The sequence below is a fragment of the Artemia franciscana genome, chromosome 1 (genome assembly GCF_032884065.1).
Source record: "Artemia franciscana chromosome 1, ASM3288406v1, whole genome shotgun sequence".
Lineage (NCBI taxonomy): Eukaryota > Metazoa > Arthropoda > Branchiopoda > Anostraca > Artemiidae > Artemia > Artemia franciscana.
The window spans coordinates 3646392-3668624 of NC_088863.1; the positions used below are offsets into that span (position 1 = coordinate 3646392).

The following is a 22233-nucleotide window of genomic DNA, read 5'->3' on the forward strand; positions in this document are numbered from 1 at the left end:
ATAATGTTGTTAATAATAATAGTTAATTGATTCTTCTTTTTGAGAATAAGACAACCCCATTTAAATCATAAGTGTTTTATGCATGTCAGACTTTCCTAAGAAAAAAATATCCAGGACAGTACTGTCTATGATATTTATAGAACAACGCCTAATATTTATCATTGGAACCCAGTATCGTCAATTTAAGGAAATTTTGAGGGGGGGGAGTACATTTCTCAAAACCTGGGGGAGGGACGTAATTTTATTGCATCTTCAATTGTATCCATGAAAATGCCAAAAAATCGATTTTCAATAAAAAAAATATTGAAAAGATTTGTTCAGAGTTCAAGGGGGAATGGAAGAGGGATATTGAGTGGAAATATGCACCTATTTCTTTCATTTAATCTTTTTTCAGAGTCTCATCCTCTGTTTCCTATTGCTTCTCTGCAACATTTTTTCCTCTCTTAATACCTTTCTCTGTAATTTTCCATTTTCTTTCACTTATTTTTTTTTTACCCATGTGATGAGACGGATTTTTTTCTATATTTCTGGCTTTAATTGTCTGGGAAAGGATTAATAATGCATTTTTTTTTCTCTAGTTCGTCGATATGACACTGCTACCACCTGTGGACTTGTCTGGACAGCAAATTTTGTTGCTTATAGATGCCGGACCTGTGGAATTTCTCCATGTATGTCACTATGCTCAGACTGTTTTCAAAGAGGAGACCACAGCGGCCATGACTTCAATATGTTTCGCAGTCAAGCTGGTGGTGCTTGTGACTGCGGTGACTCTTCTGTTATGAAAGAATCAGGGTAATTTGGAATAATTTTAAATAATTCAAATGATATTTTGAATAATTATTTTATGGTTTTAAATTTTTGGCCTATGTTGCCAGGTCAATGACATACTGCATTAGCCGGTCCTTATATTACTAGTAAATTGTTCAAGCGAATAAGAACGATTTGTTTCAACTTTTGAAATCTGTGGATTGAGCATAGGTATACTCAACCCTGATCTGTAGGGGGTATTGCAAGATTTCTCCTGCAAGAAAAGAGTATCTGATTTGGTCAACTAATTCTCTTGAACACGATTTCTTTGACCTGGACGTTAACCCTAGAATCCTGAGGGTACACATCTAGAGCCCTGAGGGTACACATCTAAAGCCCTGAAGTCGGTAGACCAAAGCCAATATCTAGTTGAAAACAGAAACTTAAAATTGGAAATCCACCTTAATTACTTTAAAATACTTTTCCGCATGCTGACCAATGGTTTGCACTGCACAGGTGCCGATCACCCGATTCAATTCTTTCGTCTGGGAGTGCAATGATTGGTTGGGGGCAAATCATCTGACCCGTGTTTTTTCCCAGATTTTTCCAGGTACCGAGCTGGGTCGACTCTGGCTGAGCTTACAGAGTCACACCATCGACTCCGTTTTAAGCCAAATAACCAGTAACACCAGAACTATAACTCGGACTCGAACTAACCAATAGAAAAGTGAAGACAGTGCTTTTTTATTTCTCTTAAAAAAAACAACAACATTTCGAATTAAATAAAAAAACAACCGGGAAGGCTAGAGCACAAGAACTAAGGCACGTATTTCTTGACGAAAGACGTAACTTTATTTTTGGGACTTATTTTTTTTTAGAATTTTTTTGGGGACAGAACTAAAACACTATCACTATCTAACTTTCCCGTGTTTTCCACAAAAAAATCAATTTTTCTAAATTGTCCAATTTTCAGTGTATGTTCATATGATAATCCAATCTAGACTAGTTTTACTTTTGTTTGCAAATCGGCTGTAAAATACTCTGTGTATAGTTTGTCTATTGCTTTTATATTATTTTGCTATATTATATTATTTTATTTTATTTTTTTATATTTTATTTATTATTTTATATTATTTTGTCTATTGCTTTTATAATATTTTGTTTTCTAGTTTGTATACATACTCGAATTGCCATAACAAAAACACAATATCGTCCTGAAATTACAGAAATAAGTTTATATCAGGCACGTACGCAGGATCTTTTTTTTCGGGGGGGGGGGGGCAAAACCTTCAAAACAGCAGATATAAAGTAGTACTTTTTCTTATTTAGTAACTAAATAAATGCAAAAAGCACATATATCGAAAAATACAAATTAACTTTAATATGTAGTATTGTAGCGGATGGGGGGAAGAAGACTGAAGCCTCAAAAGTACGTCTTAGGCTCAGGTTATGTTCATAGCGATTTAGAACCAGTGATTAATCTATTATATCCCACTGAAAGGGAAATTTTAGGGTTAACAGTGCAATATGGGTGCTGTGGGGGGTAGTTCTTCTATTGCGAAAACATCGATTTTAATGAAAAATGATAGTTTCCAAAATTGATCCATTAAAAGCTGTTTTTTATCCTGAAAAGGGGGGATAAACGCCCTAGTATCAAGGATAATTCTATTTGTTGTGGAAAGCAAACCCTCTTTACGAAAAAAAAAAAAACAGTACAATCGCTAATTACTTCAAAGAGCGTAAAAAGTTAGACAGAAAATGGGTTAATAATTGGGCAGTGACTTGACCGGATAATTGCATGCTGTAAAATCCCCAAAAAAGGCTTCACACATGTATCTAGATTCCTAATAAATGTCCTACTTTTGCCAGAAATCCCAAGAAACCATGGGGAAATTAAACATTGCACAAAACTTCGGGGGGGGGGGGGTGGTCCGGGCCCGAAGGCCCCCTCCCCTGCGTACGTACCAGATATATATATATATATATATATATATATATATATATTTAATCTGTTAAAATTTAATTCGAGTATGTTCAATACCATAGTTGTATATAGGCCAGACCACTAAAAAGGTGAAGTATCAGATACATTTTCTCTCGGGTGGGGGGGATGGGTCAAATTTAAAAATACTGCTTTCTAGGCTACTAGATCACTGTTGGCTCAAGAAACTCCGGTTGCGACGTTTTTTTCTAATTTTTGGCAGTTATATTTATATTGTTTTTTTTTGTTCTTCTTTATCTTTTTCTACCTTTTTTTGCTATTTAACGACCAGTTTTTCTTCTTCTTTTTTTTCTCTATCGAAAAATTGCTTTCGGGCGTGAATTTAAAACATTCTGTCTGTTCGTATTGTAGTTATCTGTTTTTATTTGGCCCTCTATTTTCAAATAGAAAGTAGTGTGCTTTAACAGATCATTCTTCTAGATTTTGTGAACGACATCGACCAAAGCCACACATAAAGAAAAAAGTTCCTCCTCGGAGTCTTTTATGCATTGCTGAAATTGCAATGCCACGTTTGTATTTGAGGCTACTACAACATTTACGACAGCACAGGTAATGCATTGTTCTATTTTAAATATTGCCCCCCCCCCCATCACACACAATGTAATATCCTTATTCTCCGTAATATTAAAGCAGAAATCAGTTCGACCTTGTTTTAAGAAGATCATTAGTGTAGTCATTTCAGTGCAGAGCTTCTATTTTTGAATTACGAGTAAATGAAAACAAAACTGGCTGTGACACCGCCTGATCTCAATTTTTTTTAGATTCAGTTTGAGCTTTTTTATTTAGTTTTTTTTTTTTTCAAAGAGGAATCCTGAATTATTCAAGTAGAAGATGTGCCAGTGGTAGTCAAATTTTAGCTTCAATTTACTTTCAATAAACTGACTTCTCAGTAGAACATTCGGCTTACCAAATAGAACAAACTCTTATATAACTTGACTTGCCAAAATTTAACAATTGACTTACCAAATAGAACAACTATATGTTTGCAGTAATAGAGCTCTCCTAAACGGTACAAATGCTATCGTTGTTTGACGCCCGCGTTGCTCAACACTCAAAACGTTACTATCGTTTAGAATAGGTTGCTTAAATGTTACGTTACTCTAGTTTTTTAGAACTGGGGTTTTCATCAGCCTGACTTAAAAATAATCGTTTGGCAGGATGGTCAGCTAAAAAAGTATAACATTGTACTGACTCGTGAATTGGTCTTAAAAAGCAGATAAAAAAAAAATGTTCACGACAGCATAGGAAATGCGTTGTCCCATTTAAATATTACTCCCCTTATTGTACACATTGTAATACAAGGTCAAAACAACATTTTGACCTTGTTTTAAGAAGATGACCACGCTCGTTTTAGCACTGGGGTCCTATCCTTGGAATGCAATTATTTGAAAATATAACGTATCGTTACAAATGTTACTATCGTTCAGAATAAGTCGCTTAAATGTTACGTTACATTAGTTTTTTGGAACTGGGGTTTTCATCAGTCTGAGTTATAAATAATCGTTTGGCAGGATGTAGCTAAAAAAGTATAACATTGTACTGACTCGTAAATTGATCTTAAAAAGCAGATAAAAAAAATGTTCCCGACAGCACAGGTAATGCGTTGTCCCATTTAAATATTACTCCCCTCATTGTATCCATTGTAATACAAGGTCAAAAGAACATTCTGACCTTCTTTTAAGAAGATGACCTCGCTCGTTTTAGTACTGGGGTCCTATCCTTGGAATGCAATTATTTGAAAATATAACGTATTATTTTGTCTGCAAATTGTATGGAGCTTATAGGCAATTCTGCTTAGAATTGTTGATATTTTTACGGGGTGGGGGTAGCTTTTCCGAGATAATTGTTTCTGCATTTTGGGCACACAATTTTATTTCGACCTATCATTCAGTTTTTTAGCTTTTACAGATTTTTCAGCAAACAAATTAAATTCATAATCATACCCCGACAAAACAGAAGATATTAAAACTAATGGAAATCTACGGAAAACGCTTAATCTTTGAAACCGTTACTTTGTGGTCATTCTTGGTTTTTATATTATACAACAATACCTGAAACTGATCTGCCAAGTGAGTCTTTCTCACTAAATTACGTGAAAAAAATGAGGGAATTAAAATAGAATAAACAATTTCTTTTATTTCCAGTAAAAGTGTCGAAGTAACCCCCTCCTCCCTCCCTCTTTTTGGCCGTTTGAAACTCTAACTTTGCTCTTTATTGTAACATATTGGAAAAACCTTTGGGCTTTTTCTTTGTTAGAATTGTAAAGAATGAACCATCAGGAATCAGACTTTGGAGACAAATGACATCATAACCCTGAAAAGTACCTTTTGAGTAGATACATGCATTATGTTGTCATAGATACATGGGTTGCATTGTTCTGTATATGGAGTAGAATAGTAAAAAATAAACCACCGGGAATCAGGCTTTGGAGACAAATGACATCATAGCCCAGAAAAGCAACTTTTCAGTAGATAGATGCGTTACCTTGTCATAAGATACATGCGTTGCATTGTTCTGTATATGTAGTAGAATAGTGAAGAAGGAACCATTGAGAATCAAGCTTTGGAGACAAATGACATCATAGCCCAGATAAGATACTTGCGTTCCATTGTTCTGTATATGGAGACGCAGTCTTTGTCGAAAATAGTGTTTTGTTTTAAGATTGTCTTCTACTGCTTACAAAAATCAAAGATATAGTAATTTCCTATCATATGCGCCCTTAAACTCCATGATGCTTCATTTCCCAACTAATGGCAAGTAAAAAAGGGAAGAGGAAAATAAAAAAAAGAGGAGGAAAAAAGGAAGACATGCTCCCCATGGGAAAAAAGGTATTCTCCTTCCTGCTCAAGATATTAGACTTTAATATAGTTCACCCTCAACAACTCATTTATACACACTGATGTTATAAGCATCTGCTTCAACGTAGTTTTCGACATAGCAGGTGTGCTTTCACTACAGGCAGGTACCCGGGATTTATTTTTTGGGAGGAGGAGGATGAAAACAAATTATTTTGAACTTTGGATAAGAAATGTCTAGAAATTCAAGAAAATTTAGAATTTTGGGGGACTCCTCGAGTTTCCCCGAGAGAAAATTCTCTTTAATCCAAGTATTTCAAAAATATTTTGTAGAGTAGGATCAGTGGTCGGTTCTGACCATTAAGGATCTGATAATTGATCCTTCCGACCAGGAAGTTGGTCTGAAGTTTTCTTTCCTGTGTGATATTTTTTCCTTGCAGATTCTCCAAGATAGGGGAATCTTCTATATTGAGTTTTTGGCTATAGAGATTTGAATGATACAGTTTATATTTCGATCAGACACCGTCTTAGGGGGGTTTCAGTCAATTTTTTTAAATTCTAACAGATTTGTCTACTTACTTTTACCGTTAAGATTAATCAAAATAATAGTTAAAATTCTTGAATTAGATTCAAATGAGGATTCTTCTTCACTTAACGGTCTTTTTTAGAATGTGTTTTTGAATTCTTGTTTACTAAGTGCTAGAGTTTCCTCTTCACTAAGTTGCCTCTAAGAGGGACAATTGTCTAAGATGGCTATCTTAGATGGCTATTGTCTATGGTGTCTTAGGCGATAATTACCTTTTTGCAGTTATGCTAATATTATTAAGCTGTGACTTTGCGTTTCTCCTTTATTTTTCCTGAACAACTGTTTTGGTAGGCGGTAAAAAAAAGTTCATTCGCTCAACCCAAAGCATGGTTAAGGACACGGCGTCCTCGATTTGTTCAAATTTTGTGTCGCCATCCTCAACTTAGTGGGCTACTCTGTGGAGCCTGAAAGTGTCTGCACAAAATCTGAATGAAATATTTCTGTACCTATTTTCAAAAATAATTTCTTTGTATTATTTTTGAGCTTCTAGTCGCTTCCAAAATACCTGTAAGAAACAGAGTCAATGCTGGAAAAAAAATTGACAAAACTCCCATTTTCTATCTGGCTCTTTTATGTCTGCATTTTAACGCTTTTAGAACGCATTACTTTATTCGCAAAAGCTGGAACCAAAAAATGGTTTTACCGATTGTTCCAAAAGAGAAGTGGAAATACTGAAGCTGTTCCCGATTTTTTTTTTCTTAATTTTTTTTCTATAGTCCATTATTTTTTCTGGTGTTTTCCGCTGTTGGAACACATTCATGCAAGCAATACATTTGCTCATTATCCTTTTTTTCACGTGTCTCTCCCCGGTTTTTGATAAATAATTCTAATCTAATCCATTTGTTGTCATTGTCCATAATTTTCCTGGGAATAAGTTTTTTTTTGGGCGGGGGTGCTTTAAGGATGTCCTAAAAGCACTATAGTTCCAATCTCTAGTCTTTTTTTTAAGTATTTTAACTTTTTTTCTAAAGTATTTTTTAGTTAAGTATTTTTAACTTAGTCTTTTTTTAAGTATTTTAACTCATTTTTTAAAAGTATCTTTTTTAAGTAATTAAGTTAGTCTTTTTTTTAAGTATTCTGTACAAGCTGGTGTTTTCTGCTGTTGGAACACATTCGTGCAAGCAATACATTTGTTCATTATCCTTTTTTTCACGTGTCTTTCCCTGGTTTTCGGTAAATAATTCCAATCTAATCCACTCGTTGTCATTGTCCATAATTTTCCTGGGAGTAAGTTTTTTTTTTTGGGGGGGGGGTGCTTTAAGGATGTACTAAAAGCACTATAGCTCCAATCTCTAGTCTTTTTAAGATTTTATCTCAATTCTATTTTTATTTTAACTTTCTATTTCTCAAACTGATAAGAGTTCATATCTATTTCTGAATACTATATTTTAATTCCAATTGTATTTTATTCTATTTTAGATTTCTCCTCTATTTCTAAAACTGTTAGTACTTCTTCATTTAAAATAGTTCTTGTCTTTGATTACTATATAGTTAGTCGTTTCATGGGCTATGGCATGCTGCCTTATTGAAGATGCCCATTTCAGGGGGGTGGTTTCTACCCCCTAGATTTTGGAATATACCTTTAATGTAATTTTTATTCTAGAAATAGAAATAAAACTCGTTTGTCGGCAAGCTCGTGCACTACACGGCTAGCAGAAGAAAAGGACGTTAATTCAGCCCTTTCAGTTCAGTTCAGTTCCTTTTATTATTGCAACAAAAATATTTACTAGAGCACTATTCCAATGGTCTCCATAAGGCTCCATGGCCCGTAGTATGGAGGCTAAATAACTAAACTCAAAACAAATAAACAAAAGAGCTCACTTCATAAAGTTAATACAATAATATGAAAAACTTAAGCAACAAGAGAAGACACCAATCCTTGATCGATCCCCACATTTAAAACTTATGCTTTCTCGCTTTCTCTTGTGCTTTCTCACTTTCTCTTAGGGCTTCCTCTTGTCTATACATATTGTATGTTTTTACAGTGACTTGGCAAATGGAGACGACCCTTTAGTGCCTGTAGCACAAGCTGACCTGATGGCTTCACTATTGCACGAATACAGCAGTTTGGGAGCTGCTATGCGTCAGGTTATGACATCTACTATATGCAATCCCCAGGTAGGGGTTTTTTGTCGCTTGCGCTTTTTCTTAAACGTGATTAAAATCAGCATTTTCACTTTTTTAGTTTTATTTCATTAATTATCTTTTTATCTATTATTGTCTATTAAGTTTTATCTAATTATCTATTAGTTTTATTTCATTAATTATCTAATTATTTCATTAATCAGGCTATAAAATAAAGATATGTTTGCTACATCCTTTTGTATGTGAAGATGCAGTTTTTTATATCTGTATTGAATTAATGCAAATGATGAAGATGTTTCTTAGCCCTGGGATGAAACAACTTTTCCTTCTGTCCACTAAATCTGAGTAATAAACATCAAAATGATAAAGACGTCTACAGGGTCTGGCTTTGATAGTTGACTTTTTTTTATAGTAGATTACTTTGATAGTAAATTTATTGAATTGTTAAAGTGTCATTTTTCACTAAAAAAGGAAAAAACATAAGACAACAAAATAAAGGTTCAAAAGGGCCATAAGGACGAAAAAAAACATGCATCAGAGAAGTCGGAAGCTCATGGAAGTTTCCATGTGCTATTTGAAGTTTCAACAACATGTGGAAGTTTCAATAAGCATTTGTTGTTATTCAAACCAGATTATTTTTTGGGAATTATACAGAATGCTATGGATAGAATTTTCTGATAATGAAACAGAGGGAAAACTAATTCAAATTTGGAAATTTTAAGCATGTCGTGGTTTCCAGATTAACTGCCACATAATTAAAAAAGATAATCTAATTTCAACATAAGCATTTGTTGCTATTCAAAGCAGATTATTTTTTGGGGGATTATCTAGAGCTATTGGAGAGTTTTTTTGGAAACACACCAAGTCTACAGAATGCCGTGGATAGAATTTTCTGATAATAAAACAGAGGGGAAATTAATGCAAATACAAATATTTTAAGAATGTCGTGGTTTCCAGCTAAGCGATCGCTATTAAAGTAGTTCTTAATTGTAACTATTAATAACCCAAATGGTAAACTAAATGGTAACGAGAGGTTATTCAGATCAATACTTAGATGGAGTCTACCCGTAAAGAGGGGAAGATCGAGGGCAATGGTATCCATAGTCAAATGTGATGCATTGATCTCATATATGACCACACGTATGATAATAAATGGGTTTGTAGTTTACATGCTTCAGTGTACTTCCACTTAAAAGAACAAAAAACAGACATTTGTGGTCTGTCTTTAATAATTTTAACGGGATGGAAATAATCACTAGTGGCCATGCTGGAACAAGGTGTGTAGCAGCCTTAAGCCAAAAATGAAAAATTATGGATGACGCTACTTCCAGACGTCAGAATTAGAATTGTATGTTTTAAAACAACTTCCGTAGTCTGAAAAAGAAATTGAAAACTTAATGACGCTTTTTTTTTATAACACCGTCATCAAGTTCCTAAGATATTTTAATAGAGTTACTAGTAAAAAAACAACTGCACGAGTAAATTGGTTAAACTGGTTCTGTTAGGATCTGGCACTAATTTTTTCTCCTTTCTGGTATTAACTACTGAGTTGACAGGGGTGAAGAGACAAATAATTGTAGAATATCTTTTTTTGCCCTTAATTTTTTTTTCTTGAATTTTCAAGGACTTGCAAATTTGGCAAATTTCTTTTTTTTTTTTTTTTGTATTTCCATGACTTCAAGAATAGTTTTAATGCTAAAATGTTCATTACCAAGGATGCCAATTTCCAACTGTCCCCCTAGATTAGTTTTCTTTTACCTCCATAAAAAGATAAATCTCAAAAGCCTACTCCCTCTATAGATTCCTAAAACAAAAACTTTTTTTTAATTTTTATTAAAGGAATGAAAAAAAAGTTCATACCCCATCCTTATCTTCTTGTGAATTGGCCAATTCATATTAGTTTATCACCAGTTTATATTATTGTTCTCAAAATTTTGTAAGTTTTTGCGACAGAGCTAGTGCTCGTACTGAGAAAAGAAGATATATTAAGGACTTCGCACCGGATTGCTGGTAGATTAATATAAGTAATTTTTCAGTGATTGACTAGGTCAGTTTGAAACTGATCGACATTTTGCTTATTGACATATTTGATATTTTATCTTGGAAATTGTGCTTGATTATTTTGGTCCTGTTTTGGACAAAATTTTTGCTTTATTCCAGAAGATGGCAAAAATCACCACTTCGCTTCGGTTAAAAATTTTTTTATTTATTATAATTGGGCATACTAGGACATTATATTTATGTTTCAATCACTCTTTTCATTATCATTCTCATAAAAAGCTGGAATGTTTGGTTGTTTTGAAGGTATGGGTTTTAGTCCTCCTCATCAGGGGTTTCCGGATATGCCTAAGCTGATAAAGACCACACCTCTTTTGGGGATATTTTCCCCTCTTGTTACAAAAAAAAAAATCATAACCCCTGCTAATATTTTTTGAAATAAAATGGTTTCATTTGTAGTCGGTGACAAAATTCAATTCTAATCAGCTGCAATAAGTTGTAATTCAATTGCACTAATCAATTACAAAATGTGGGAATAACTTCCTATGGGTTAATTGGAAATGAACTCAGTTTGCATATTAACATAAAACCCAGATTCATTTGGTGCATTTACTGATATCAAAATTCTGCTATTTTAGAGTTTTGTTTTCTATCGACAATGGTTAATTTTTACTTACCGTTCATTATCAGTAGTGGTTTGACATAAAGAATAGTCGACAGGATACATGCAGGGTTGCCGCCCGTTGGAAAATAAATCATTAGATTCTAGTGTTTTTTTTTAATAATCTAGTGATTCATGTGTTGATTAAGTGATTTTTTTGTTTAGGCAATATAAAAAATCACTAGAAATAGTGATAAATCAGCAGGGGTAGCAACCCTGGATACATGTCTAGTGAAGTTTTCAGAAACAGGTTTACAGTGATGTACTAAGTCAATTTTTACAATGATGACGTAGCCGTGACACTATTAACTCATAAGAATTTTGTTGTAATATAGAAATAAATAATTGCCTATTTTTTAGGACCCTAATTCGCGCGGGAGTAGCCATTTTACGTGAAAAGTTGTGTACTAAGTGCGGGCGCTGACTGATAATCTTTTATAAATTTAAAGGATAAGATAAGATTATAAACATAATGAAATGCACATGCTACGCACTATACTAATCCTCCCAAAGGCTCATTGGCCTGTAAAGTATGAAGAAGGTATACGAGTCACTTACTCGAAGAAAAAAGTTAAATATAAAGTTTAAAATATTTTATATTTATAAATTGTCATATTTATAAATATTTTTTATACATATAAAATTTAAAATATTAAAAATAAAATTTAAAAATTAAAGTTAAATAGATTAGATAAATTAGACATATTAAATAGAATAAATGAAGTCCAATTGATCTTGCGCAAAAGAAGACAAAAGAAAAAGGAAACAATTTCCAAGAAATTAACACATTTTGAACCTTTTTTTTTTCTAAAAGAGTCTTTAAGTCTTTAAAGAGCTGAAAGGATTGCAGTTCTAATTGTATTAAAAAAGATAACGTTAATTTTTTCAAAATAAATATATTAACTAAAAAAAAAAAAAGTTGTTGGAGTTAGATGTAACAAATATATCCATTACATTCATCAAAGTTTTACTCTAATTTAAAAACCGATCTTTTATCATTATTTTTTTAGATATACGAAGAATTAACTGAAATTCCTTCAGAGGATGACTCTGATGAACGGCTAACGTTCATTAAACAGACTGATCAACTGTATAAAAAAATGTTGAAAAATTTTCCTGGGCCTTCAGCTCCAGAAGAATATCGTGATTTTCCAGCCTTAAGTGATAAGATTTACCACCGAACTTTCCTCGAAGAATTTGTGTTTTGGACTGCGAAATATGAATTCCCACAGAAAATTGTTTGTTGGCTTCTTAATATGCTCCCTGATCCAAAGTACAAGGTAAGCTTACACACTTAATAGCTTTAGTTTATTGTGTTTGCGTTTTGGACTGCAAGAATGTGTGTTTTGGACTGCGAAATATGAATTCCTACAGAAAATTGTTTATTGGCTTCTTAAAATGCTTTCTGATCCAAAGTAAAAGGTAAGCTTGCACACTTAATAGCTTTAGTTTATAGTGTTTGCGTTTTGGACTGCAAGAATGTGTGTTTTGGACTGCAAAATATGAATTCCCACAGAAAATTGTTTATTGGCTTCTTAAAATGCTTTCTGATCCAAAGTACAAGGTAAGCTTGCACACTTAATAGCTTTAGTTTATAGTGTTTACGTTTTGGACTGCAAGAATGTGTGTTTTGGACTGCAAAATATGAATTCCCACAGAAAATTGTTTATTGGCTTCTTAATATGCTTTATGATCCAAAGTACAAGGTAAGCTTACACACTTAATAACTTTATTTTATATTGTTTGCGTTTTGGACTGCAAGAATGTGTGTTTTAGACTGCAAAATATGAATTCCCACAGAAAATTCTTTGTTGGCTTCTTAGTACGCTTTCTGATCCAAAGTACAAGGTAAGCTTACACACTTAATAGTTTTAGTTTATACTGTTTATTTTTTTTTTACTGCAAGAATATGTGTTTTGGACTGCAAATTACGAATTCCCACAGGCAGTTGCTTGTTGGCTATTAATATGTTAAATATCTAGGTCCTCTTGATGGCATCAGGCCACAGCGTTTGATAGGGTTAGTTACAGTGTAATTGTTGTCATGGTTGAAATGTCTTATTTATAGTGCCAAAGTTTTAATGTCATAGTATAATACCATAGTTATATCGTAGTTCTAATGTCACAGCTATAATGTCATTGTTATAATGACAGTTTATTGTCATGTTGAGGAGTATTTTCTCGAAAGAATATCTTGTCAGGGTGGCCGGTGTTCATCTCCTCCCGGAACCAAACCGTAGAAAATACCCTTCCCCGAAAAATATTCCCAGAAAATTTCCCCCTCCCCACGGAAAATACTCCCTGGAAATTACCCCTTCCTCCACGTGTGGGGAAAATAACCCCCTCCCTCAAGAAAAAACCCACGCAAAAATCTACTCCCAAGCTTCTGGTTGGTCTCCAATTCCTCTGGACTTAAAAAGGACTAGAACTCTCAATTTCTGATCTAGTGAGCCCACTCTGAAGTTTCTCCGTTCTTGAGGTGTAGGTGTGGGTGAGAAAGAGGTAATACGTTCTATTAATTTTCGTTTGGTGTTATTTTTTACTTTTATAAACAGCAGAGACCAGAAACCATAAGGAAGTAGATATCACTTTTGCATTTTGATGCGTTTTTAAAGTTTTCTTTTGTATCCCTCCCCCCGGTAGTGACGCCATAGTACGCCCTGTACTACCCATGTCCCAGCATTCCTGTGAAACCCATATCCCAGCATCCCTGTGACACCCATATCCTAGCATTTCTGTGACACCCATATTCTAGTAATCCTATGACACCCATATCCCAGCATTCCTGTGACACCCATATCCCAGCATTCCCGTGACACACATATCCCAGCATACCTGTGATACCCATATCCCAATATTACTGTTACATCCATATCTCAGTATTCAAACGACAGCCAGCAGGTGCATGTTGCCTAATAGGGTTTGGTTTTACCCATTGGTTCTCAACCGGGGTCCACATGGACCCTTAGGGGTCCATGTAATATTCCTGGGGGTCCACACGCAAAACACAACAAATTGGGGGTCCACGATGATATTTTGGGGGTCCATGAAGAAAACCAACTCAGAACGCTCTTCATTTAAAAAAATTCAATTTCTACTGTAATTTACATTATTTTGAAAAATATATATTAATAATTCTTTCATTATTTTTTTTGTACTTTCTTTTGACTTACATATTCACCCATCAGTCAGTGGCAAGAACAAGCGAAGGTGAAAATCTTTTAACTTCTCTCATGAAGTGGGCGGTGAGCTTTGATCTTTATTTTTAAGCATATATTTCCTTCCCAATGCCCGGTACCTAACCATAGACCTGCAGCGACTTATCTATTAAATATCATAATCTTTCAACATATCTTAGGAAATGATGGTTTCCGGGCAGCATATGAAATAAGCAAAATAATTGCAAAGGCCAGAAAACCCCATAATATTGGTGAAAGAGTAATTCTACCTGCAGTTTCTGCTATAATTTCGTCAGTTATGAAACAAAATGCAATTGAAATTACTAATTCCATCCCTTTAAGCAACTCTTCTGTGCCACGACGCATTGATGAAATGGTAGAGGATGTAGAAAAACAATTGATAGCTCATTTGCAAGTGAAACAGTTTGCCCTTCAACTTGATGAATCAACTTTAAGAGATAATGAGGCCCTTTTATTAGCATATGTTAGATTTAACAATGAAGGACCCAAAGAAGAAATGCTTTTTGGTAGAAGTCTTACGACAGACACAAAAGGTGAAACAATTTTTAATGAAGTTGCTACTTATTTCAAGGAAAACAATATCCCACTTAAAAATATAATTGCTTGTGCTACTGATGGTGCACCATCTATGACAGGCAGATGCAAAGGTTTTATTGCACATTAAAAAAAAACAGTCCTAGAAGTATATTGTGTTTACTGTGTGATACACCGTCAACACTTAGTTACAAAGAAAATGAGTGCACGTCTGCATGATGCCCTTTCTGTTGTAATAAAAGTAGTAAACCTAATTAAATCAAATTCTCTCCAAGACCGCCTTTTTCGTGAATTCTGTAAGCAAAATGGAGAAGAGTTTGAGTGGCTTGTATTACATACAGAGGTGAGATGGCTATTAAAGGGGAATTTTCTTAAGCGTTTCATTGCACTTTGGCATTCTATTGTTTCCTTTCTTGCTGACAAACAACTTGGAGCGAAACTGCCTGCAAATAAAAATGATGTGTTTTACTTATCAGATATATTTGAAAAACTTAATACACTTAATAAACAGCTCCAAGGAAATATCTGATATCTAGTAAAAGTGCTATTGCTGCTTTTCTAAGAAAGCTACAGCTGTATAAGAATAATATCAGGCGTCGTGCATTTGAACAGTTTCCTTATTTGGCCTGTGTTAGCAGCGATTTGCAAGATGAAGATCTTGCATTACATGGTGAATATTTGGAAAATATACATGAAGATATGCAAGCTCGGTTTAGCGACCTACTCGGGATATACGGATTTAGGTTTCAATTCCTTTCGAAGTTAATGTTGCCGAAATAGAATTGTCTTTGCAAGAGCCCCTCATCGAATTACAAAGTGATGAAATAACGCGTGCAAAATCCCAAGATGAAAAGAACAATATATGGAAAACAACCGACGTTGCTACAAAGTACCCTTTGCTCTGGGATAAAGCGCAGTTCTACGTTATTGCTTTTCCTATCTTATCTTGTTGAAGCGGGATTTAGTCGTGTTTCTCAAATGTTATCAAAAGCTCGCAATAGACTTGACATTGTGAAAAGGGGCGATCTTCGACTATCATTAACATCGATAGAACCAAATATAAAGAAACTCGTCGAGAAGCATCAACCACAGGGATCTCGTTGAATAAACATGCCTTTTCCTTCTTTTTTTTAATCACACACTTAATTTCAACTCCTTTTTGTATTCAGTTTACAAAAATAATGTTGGAGTGAATTAAACCACCTGAGGAGGTCTACTCTCCATGATTTTGAGTTGCTTGCCCATGGAAGAAACAATGTAATATTGCAGTTATTATCACAATAGTAGTAATAATAACAATAATTATTATTATTATTATAGTAGAATATTTTATTTGTATTAAACTAGTTTTCATTTAAAAATAAAGCTTAATCGTATACTATTTCTTTGATAATTAAAACCTTAAAATTTATTTTAGTGAAGAATAGAAAATTGTTCTTATGTCCAATAGCTATGAAGGGGTCCACCAAGATAAAAAGAAGAGAAAAGGGGTCCATGGGTAAAAAAAGGTTGAGAACCACTGGATTTTATCTAATAATTTCCTTAAAAAAAAACCTACGCAAAACCAGGATTTTTAAGATTGTTCTTTTAATAAAAAATTGCAGCCATTTTCTGTATAGAGAACTGTTATAGCGACTATAGATTTTAGGGAATAAAGTACCCCGTTATTTCCCGGAAGACAGGAATATCATCTACTACTATTATAACGAGGAACCTATTAATTCCATTGTCCCTGGGGGGGGGGCTATAAAACGGATATTAGAACGGAAGTTTCATTAGTCTTCTATTAGATTTTGAACTTAACACCACAAGATTTTCTAAAAACAGATATGTCTCAAAGATACCAACAGGTAAGCCTCTCATTCTATATTCCCCACTCCCACCAAAAAATAAGGTGTATATACCTAAACTAAACCTACCATAATTCTCTGTATTAAATAAACATCTAAAAACTCTATCCTTCTGCTATTGCATAATTCTCACAATAATAAAATAACCTTTTTCACCGTAAATTCATTAAAATAATATTCAAGCAAGCTGGTAAAAAAGGCATAAGTTGTGTTAAACCATTGTGTAAAGGCCTATTTTCTACTGGACAGCTGCTATTATATAGCCTGGGAGCATTCCGTTGTCTGCTAAATTATTGCATTCAGATAGATTGCAAATAATTACTTTAAAACACATACCATACATAGCGTTAAATAATTACTGAAACTAGACCCTCTTATGTACCAGCTACTCTCGTCTGGAAAAGATCAGCCTAAACTCTTACATAAATGTATTTTATCAATGAATGGGAGTGGATGATGTTCATTATGCAAAAAAAAGCAAACAAGCGTCCTTTTCTGGCAATAATAATGAGCCCCCTCCTCCCCTAGTTGTAACTCTGATGTTTAATGATTGCCTAGAGTGGTCTATATTTCTCATAAAATTTTAGTTTAGCTGCTTTTTCGCTATGCTGAAAAAGGGAGTTAGGAAAATGAGACGGGGGTCTACATACTTGCCCTGGGAGGTATTTTGAGGGGCATATCAGAACCTATTTTATCACACTTTAAATAAATAAGCACTAACATTCTCAGTCGGAGGGATAATGAAAATTTTTTTAAAAGCTTTTCTTTGAAGAACTACTTGCACGAGAATTTAAGTTGGAGAGGGGATGGTTTCTGACAATGATAAAGAAGGGGGTGCGTTTAAATATTTAAACGACTTTGTATAAAGCTTTTGTAATTATGTAACAGCAAGAATAAAAGAAAAAAAATAATTGAGGAATTCAAAATACTTAGGTAGATTGAATTCTTACTTTTTCTTTATAAAAGTTTTGTTTATCATCACAGACCGTGAAAACCATGGTACTATAGCATCGATATGGAAGGGGTAGGGTGTAATAGGGGGCGAGTTATGTTTTTTACTACAGAAGATGTAGTTTTTCACTTCATGGAAAACTAAAATAAATTTTTTTAAGGAAAATTTGGACTAATATCCCCCTCCCCCGAAAAGGGCAAAGGCATGCGATGAGGCAAAACCGTTCTGCAAAGTCTGGAGATGGCTCCTATACATGGCGAAATTGGCGATCCCTAAATGGCCCACTAATTGGCCTAGAAGGTAAAGCTGCTTTACCTTCTAGGTCCCCCATACAAGGCCATGATGCTCCCCCTTCAACCCTCCGTATGCAAGCTGCTGATCTTAATGTAAGTGTAAATTTATTGATATTTCTTCAAAGACTTAATGTTTTGGCGGTAAAAACGTAGTATTTTTCAGCCTAATGCATATTATTATTCAGGCTCAGAAAGGCAGAAATAACCGAAAAGTGTTGGGGAGCCATGTTTGGTGCTAGTGGAAGGGAGGATGGCATTCTCCATCCTCATCGCTGCTATAGTAGCGCATTCATTTCACCTTAATAAAAGGAAAATAACCAGGATCTTGCCGCTCCCAAAAATAATCCATTCCTTGAAGAGCTTTTCGTTAACACAAGAGCTAAGAGCTCATATGGCACTTGTGACGAGGCAAGAAGAGCCAAGAGCTCATATGGTATGAGCTCTAACAAAATTCTAAGAATCAGTAGATTGATTTAAAAGGAAAATCAGAGGCTTAATGCCGGTCGGGATTTAAAATAAGAGCTCTGAGTCACGATGTCCTTCTAAATATCAAAATTCATTAAGATCCGATCACCCACTCGTAAGTTATAAATACCTCATTTTTTCTAATTTTTCCTCTCCCTTTAGCCCTCCAGATGGTCGAATCTGGGAAAACTACTTTATCAAGTCAATTTGTGCAGCTCCCTGACACGCCTACCAATTTTCATCGCCCTAGCACGTCCAGAAGCACCAAACTCGCCAAAGCACTGAACCCCTCCTTCCAATTCCACCAAAGAGAGCGGATACGGTCCGGTTATGTCAGTCACGTACCTTAGACTTGTTTTTATTCTTCCCTTCCAGTTTCATCCTGATCTCTCCGCTTTAAGTATTTTCTAAGATTTCCGTCCCCCCGCCCAACTGCCCCCCCCCCCCCAACGACGCTGGATCCGGTTGATGTTTGAAATAAGAGATCGGAGTTACGAGGTCCTTCTAAATATGAAGTGTCATGAAGATCCGATCACTCCTTCGTAAGTTAAAAATATGTCATTTTTTCTAATTTTTCAGAATTACCATCCCGCTTATCCGTCCCGCTTATGTCAATCATGTATCTAGGACTTGTGCTTATTTTCCCCACCAAGTTTCATTCCGATCCCTCCACTCTAACTTTTTCCCAAGATTTTGAGATTCCCCCCCCCCCCCCAATGTCACCAGATCCTGTCGGGATTTAAAATAAGAGCTCTGAGACACGATATCCTTCCAAACATCAAATTTCATTAAGATATGATCAACCGTTCGTAAGTTAAAAATACTGCATTTTTTCTATTTTTTCCGAATTAACCGGCCCCCCACTCCGCTTCAGATGGTCAAATCGGGAAAACGACTATTTCTAATTTAATCTGGTCCGGTCCCTAATACGCCTGCCAAATTTCATCGTCATAGCTTACCTGGAAGTGCTTAAAGTAGCAAAACCGGGACCGACAGAATTTGCGATTGCTATATGTCACTTGGCTAATACCAAGTGCCATAAAAAGCTAATTTTTCCTGGAAACTATTAAGAATATTGGTGCTACCCCCTCATCTTTAAAAAGTAACGCATTCCCTTTAGTTTACTGTAGGGCCCCCTTTGTCTTAAAGGAAATGGAATTTTCACCATGCTTTTAGCTAATAGTGTTGCATTGAAAATAAGGTGTTCTTAAGATCATGCATTCTACTGTTTTAAGGGGATCTAAGAAGGAGATTTGTGTGGCTTTGTCCAATATGTTTCTTTTTTATTCAACTTATTAACGAGGGAAAATATCAAGGGGCTCTCACCATAGTTTTGAGGAGTGACCTCCAGGGAAATAGCTAAAAATGAAACATTCCTTTCAGTTTAATAACTAGGATGCTCATGCTGCAAAAAATAATACATTTTAGTGTTGGAAATTTTCGAAGAGGGGATTTGTGGGTACTTGGATTAATATTCTTTTCAGCATTCTAACGGGGCCCCTGGCCTATTAGTTCTGAGAGGGGTTGAGGAGCCTTAGGTTAATATTCTTTTTACTGCTTAAAATCACAAATGCATCAAGGGAGTAAGATTTTTTTTTTTTTTTTTCAGACGGCACCCGAAGTTGACCTTATAATAGACGATTTGTACGTGGACGTCCTTGGGACCAGAATGGAGCGAACCTTAACGATGGACACCAACACCCACTCAGTTATCTTTTTAAGACTCTTTAGAACATTATAATACCTGGAACGTAAAGGGGGATAACTTACGTGGTAATTTTTGGTCATTAAATTTATATTTCGTACTGCGGTGGGCTATGAACCCGAAGTGTCCATGTATGGAATTATTTCTGGTCATTTTATTCTTAACTGGCAATGTGGTCTTAATACATCCGAAGGGTCACTTTGGAGGGCCCATTTGTGGTCATCAAATTCTTAACTGATAGTTTGGTTTCAATACATACCAAGGGTCCCTTTGGAGGCCCATGCATGGCTATTATACGTTTAGGTGGTAGTGTAGTCTCAATGCCACCGAAGAGTTACTCTTAACTATCCTCTTTCAGCCGAATATAAATTCTTGCACAGGATGAAATCAAGACTATTTCAATGTGCTTATAAACTCTTACCATTTTCTAGGTTCACATACTTACATCACAAAGGGCCTGTATTAAGATGGCTATCCTGTTACCATCGACACAATTCCGTGACAATCTATGTACGGCCCCTGAGAATAGTGAATATGAGGGGGATTATAGTGGGTGGATGAACCCTATTAGTATACCTTCACCCAAAATTTGATTTAGACAATTTCGTGAGGGATCTTGGCCTCGACGCTGAATTTTTGGACAATGTGCTAGTGCAAGTGCCACCTAGCGAGGTCGAGGGGGTTCTGTAAGAACAGGTGCCCGCTCCTCACAGTGATATGGGGGAACCAGAACAAAGCGGAGCCGGCTCACTCCCTGTTTTACCTGATTTTTATTTAGCCGCTACCGGTTTGTGCAATATCTATGTTTTTAGAGCTGAGTTTGGAGATCCCTACAACACTCTGGATACTACAAGTGGTAGTATCCATACGGATCCCATGGACATAGCACACTCCTATGTCAGCCAGATTCGGGCACTTCTTGAAAAACAAATTTGAGAGGCGGAAGGTAGGACAGCGTGAAAGCATCCATCGCTCAAAAAATAATTGTTTCAAGTAAATGACGAGTGATGTGTACTGACATTATCTGCAAACGGATATGCGAACGCTTCACACGGACTTGCATAGTTTTTTCAGAGTAAGTAGGTAGTATTTTTAATAGGGTGGAAAGTCATTATGAAAATGGGAGCGGCTCTGTTGTTTTATTTATAGAAAATTTAGATGGTAATTTTGCAAAATTTAAAAGGAATTTGTTTTAAGAGGCGGGGTTTGGGAAAGAGGTGTAAAATATAATAGGTTTAAAGGGCTGTAAAGGTGGACAACATTTTCGTTTCGATACGGGCTTAGAGTGCTTCAAGTATTCAGTCCTTGTCGCTGGGAATAAACCCAAGGCAAACCGGGCTGTCAGTAAGACGCATTTGGACAATCTGGTTGTAAATAGAGGTGGGGAGGGGGCTTTCCAAAAGAAGAATTTTAATTGTTTAGAAAGGAAATATCGTTTAACACTTAAGGTGATAGAAATTTTTGAAAGGGCCAACGAACATTTATAGATTTGTGTTTCAGTGTTACAGTACGATACAGAATATGAAGAGGGGAAACTAAAAGATAAGAAGGGGGTTTATATTCAGTAAGGGCTCCGCCCATTGAATCAGTGAAACTGGGTATGGCTTCTCTAAGAGCCTGCCACAGAGCCTGATGCAATTTTACATTTCTTTCTTATCCAAAATGACTTTTGGATTCAGGAAGAGATGAAAAAGGGGATTGGTACTTGCTATTATTGTCCAATGTGTTTGTCTAGATTTTGTAGTGAATTAAAATTGAAACATCACTTGAGGTACTATAAGCGTCATCGGTAAAGTACGTGGAAACGGTTTCGACGACAATGCCATCTTGTTGTTTAAAAACTTTCAGAATTCGCTCCTGCAGAGCGACCAGGTGGAATTAGCCATCGAGGCCAAGCTCGTGGACGAGTGCGATCCATCAAATTTGAATCTTGTTAGGGAACACTAAGCCATCGTGCATTAAAATTGAAACATCACTTGAGGCACTGTAAGCGTCATCGGTAAAGTACGTGGAAACGGTTTCGACGGCAATGCCATCTTGTTGTTTAAAAACTTTCAGAATTCGCTCCTGCAGAGCGACTAGGTGGCATTAGACATCGAGGCAAAACTCGTGGACGAGTGCGATCCATCAAATTTGAATCTTGTTAGGGAATACTAAGCCATTGCAGTCTCTTTTGTTCACGGACAAAGAGACTCGAGTAATACCATGCACCTAGTAAAGGTATCTGATACATTGGATGGGGAAGATTGTGTAGGCGCACCTATGGTTGCACTTATTAAAACAGCAAATAAGTCAATTTCACGACTGTTCCGTTGAAATTATGCAATGACTATCACCAGAAGACGGGTTGGCTATTAAAAA

General features: G+C 35.5%; 1 protein-coding gene across 1 annotated transcript in view; it reads left to right on the forward strand.

Moving 5' to 3' along the window:
- The window catches only part of LOC136024637 (E3 ubiquitin-protein ligase Ubr3-like), a 259618-nt gene that overhangs the window by 14711 nt on the left and 222674 nt on the right, over positions 1-22233 (forward strand). The window contains exons 3-6 of the mRNA XM_065700068.1: positions 579-792; positions 3170-3298; positions 8116-8248; positions 11885-12154. Coding sequence (XP_065556140.1) covers positions 579-792; positions 3170-3298; positions 8116-8248; positions 11885-12154 — 746 coding nt within the window. The remainder of the gene's footprint in view (positions 1-578; positions 793-3169; positions 3299-8115; positions 8249-11884; positions 12155-22233) is intronic.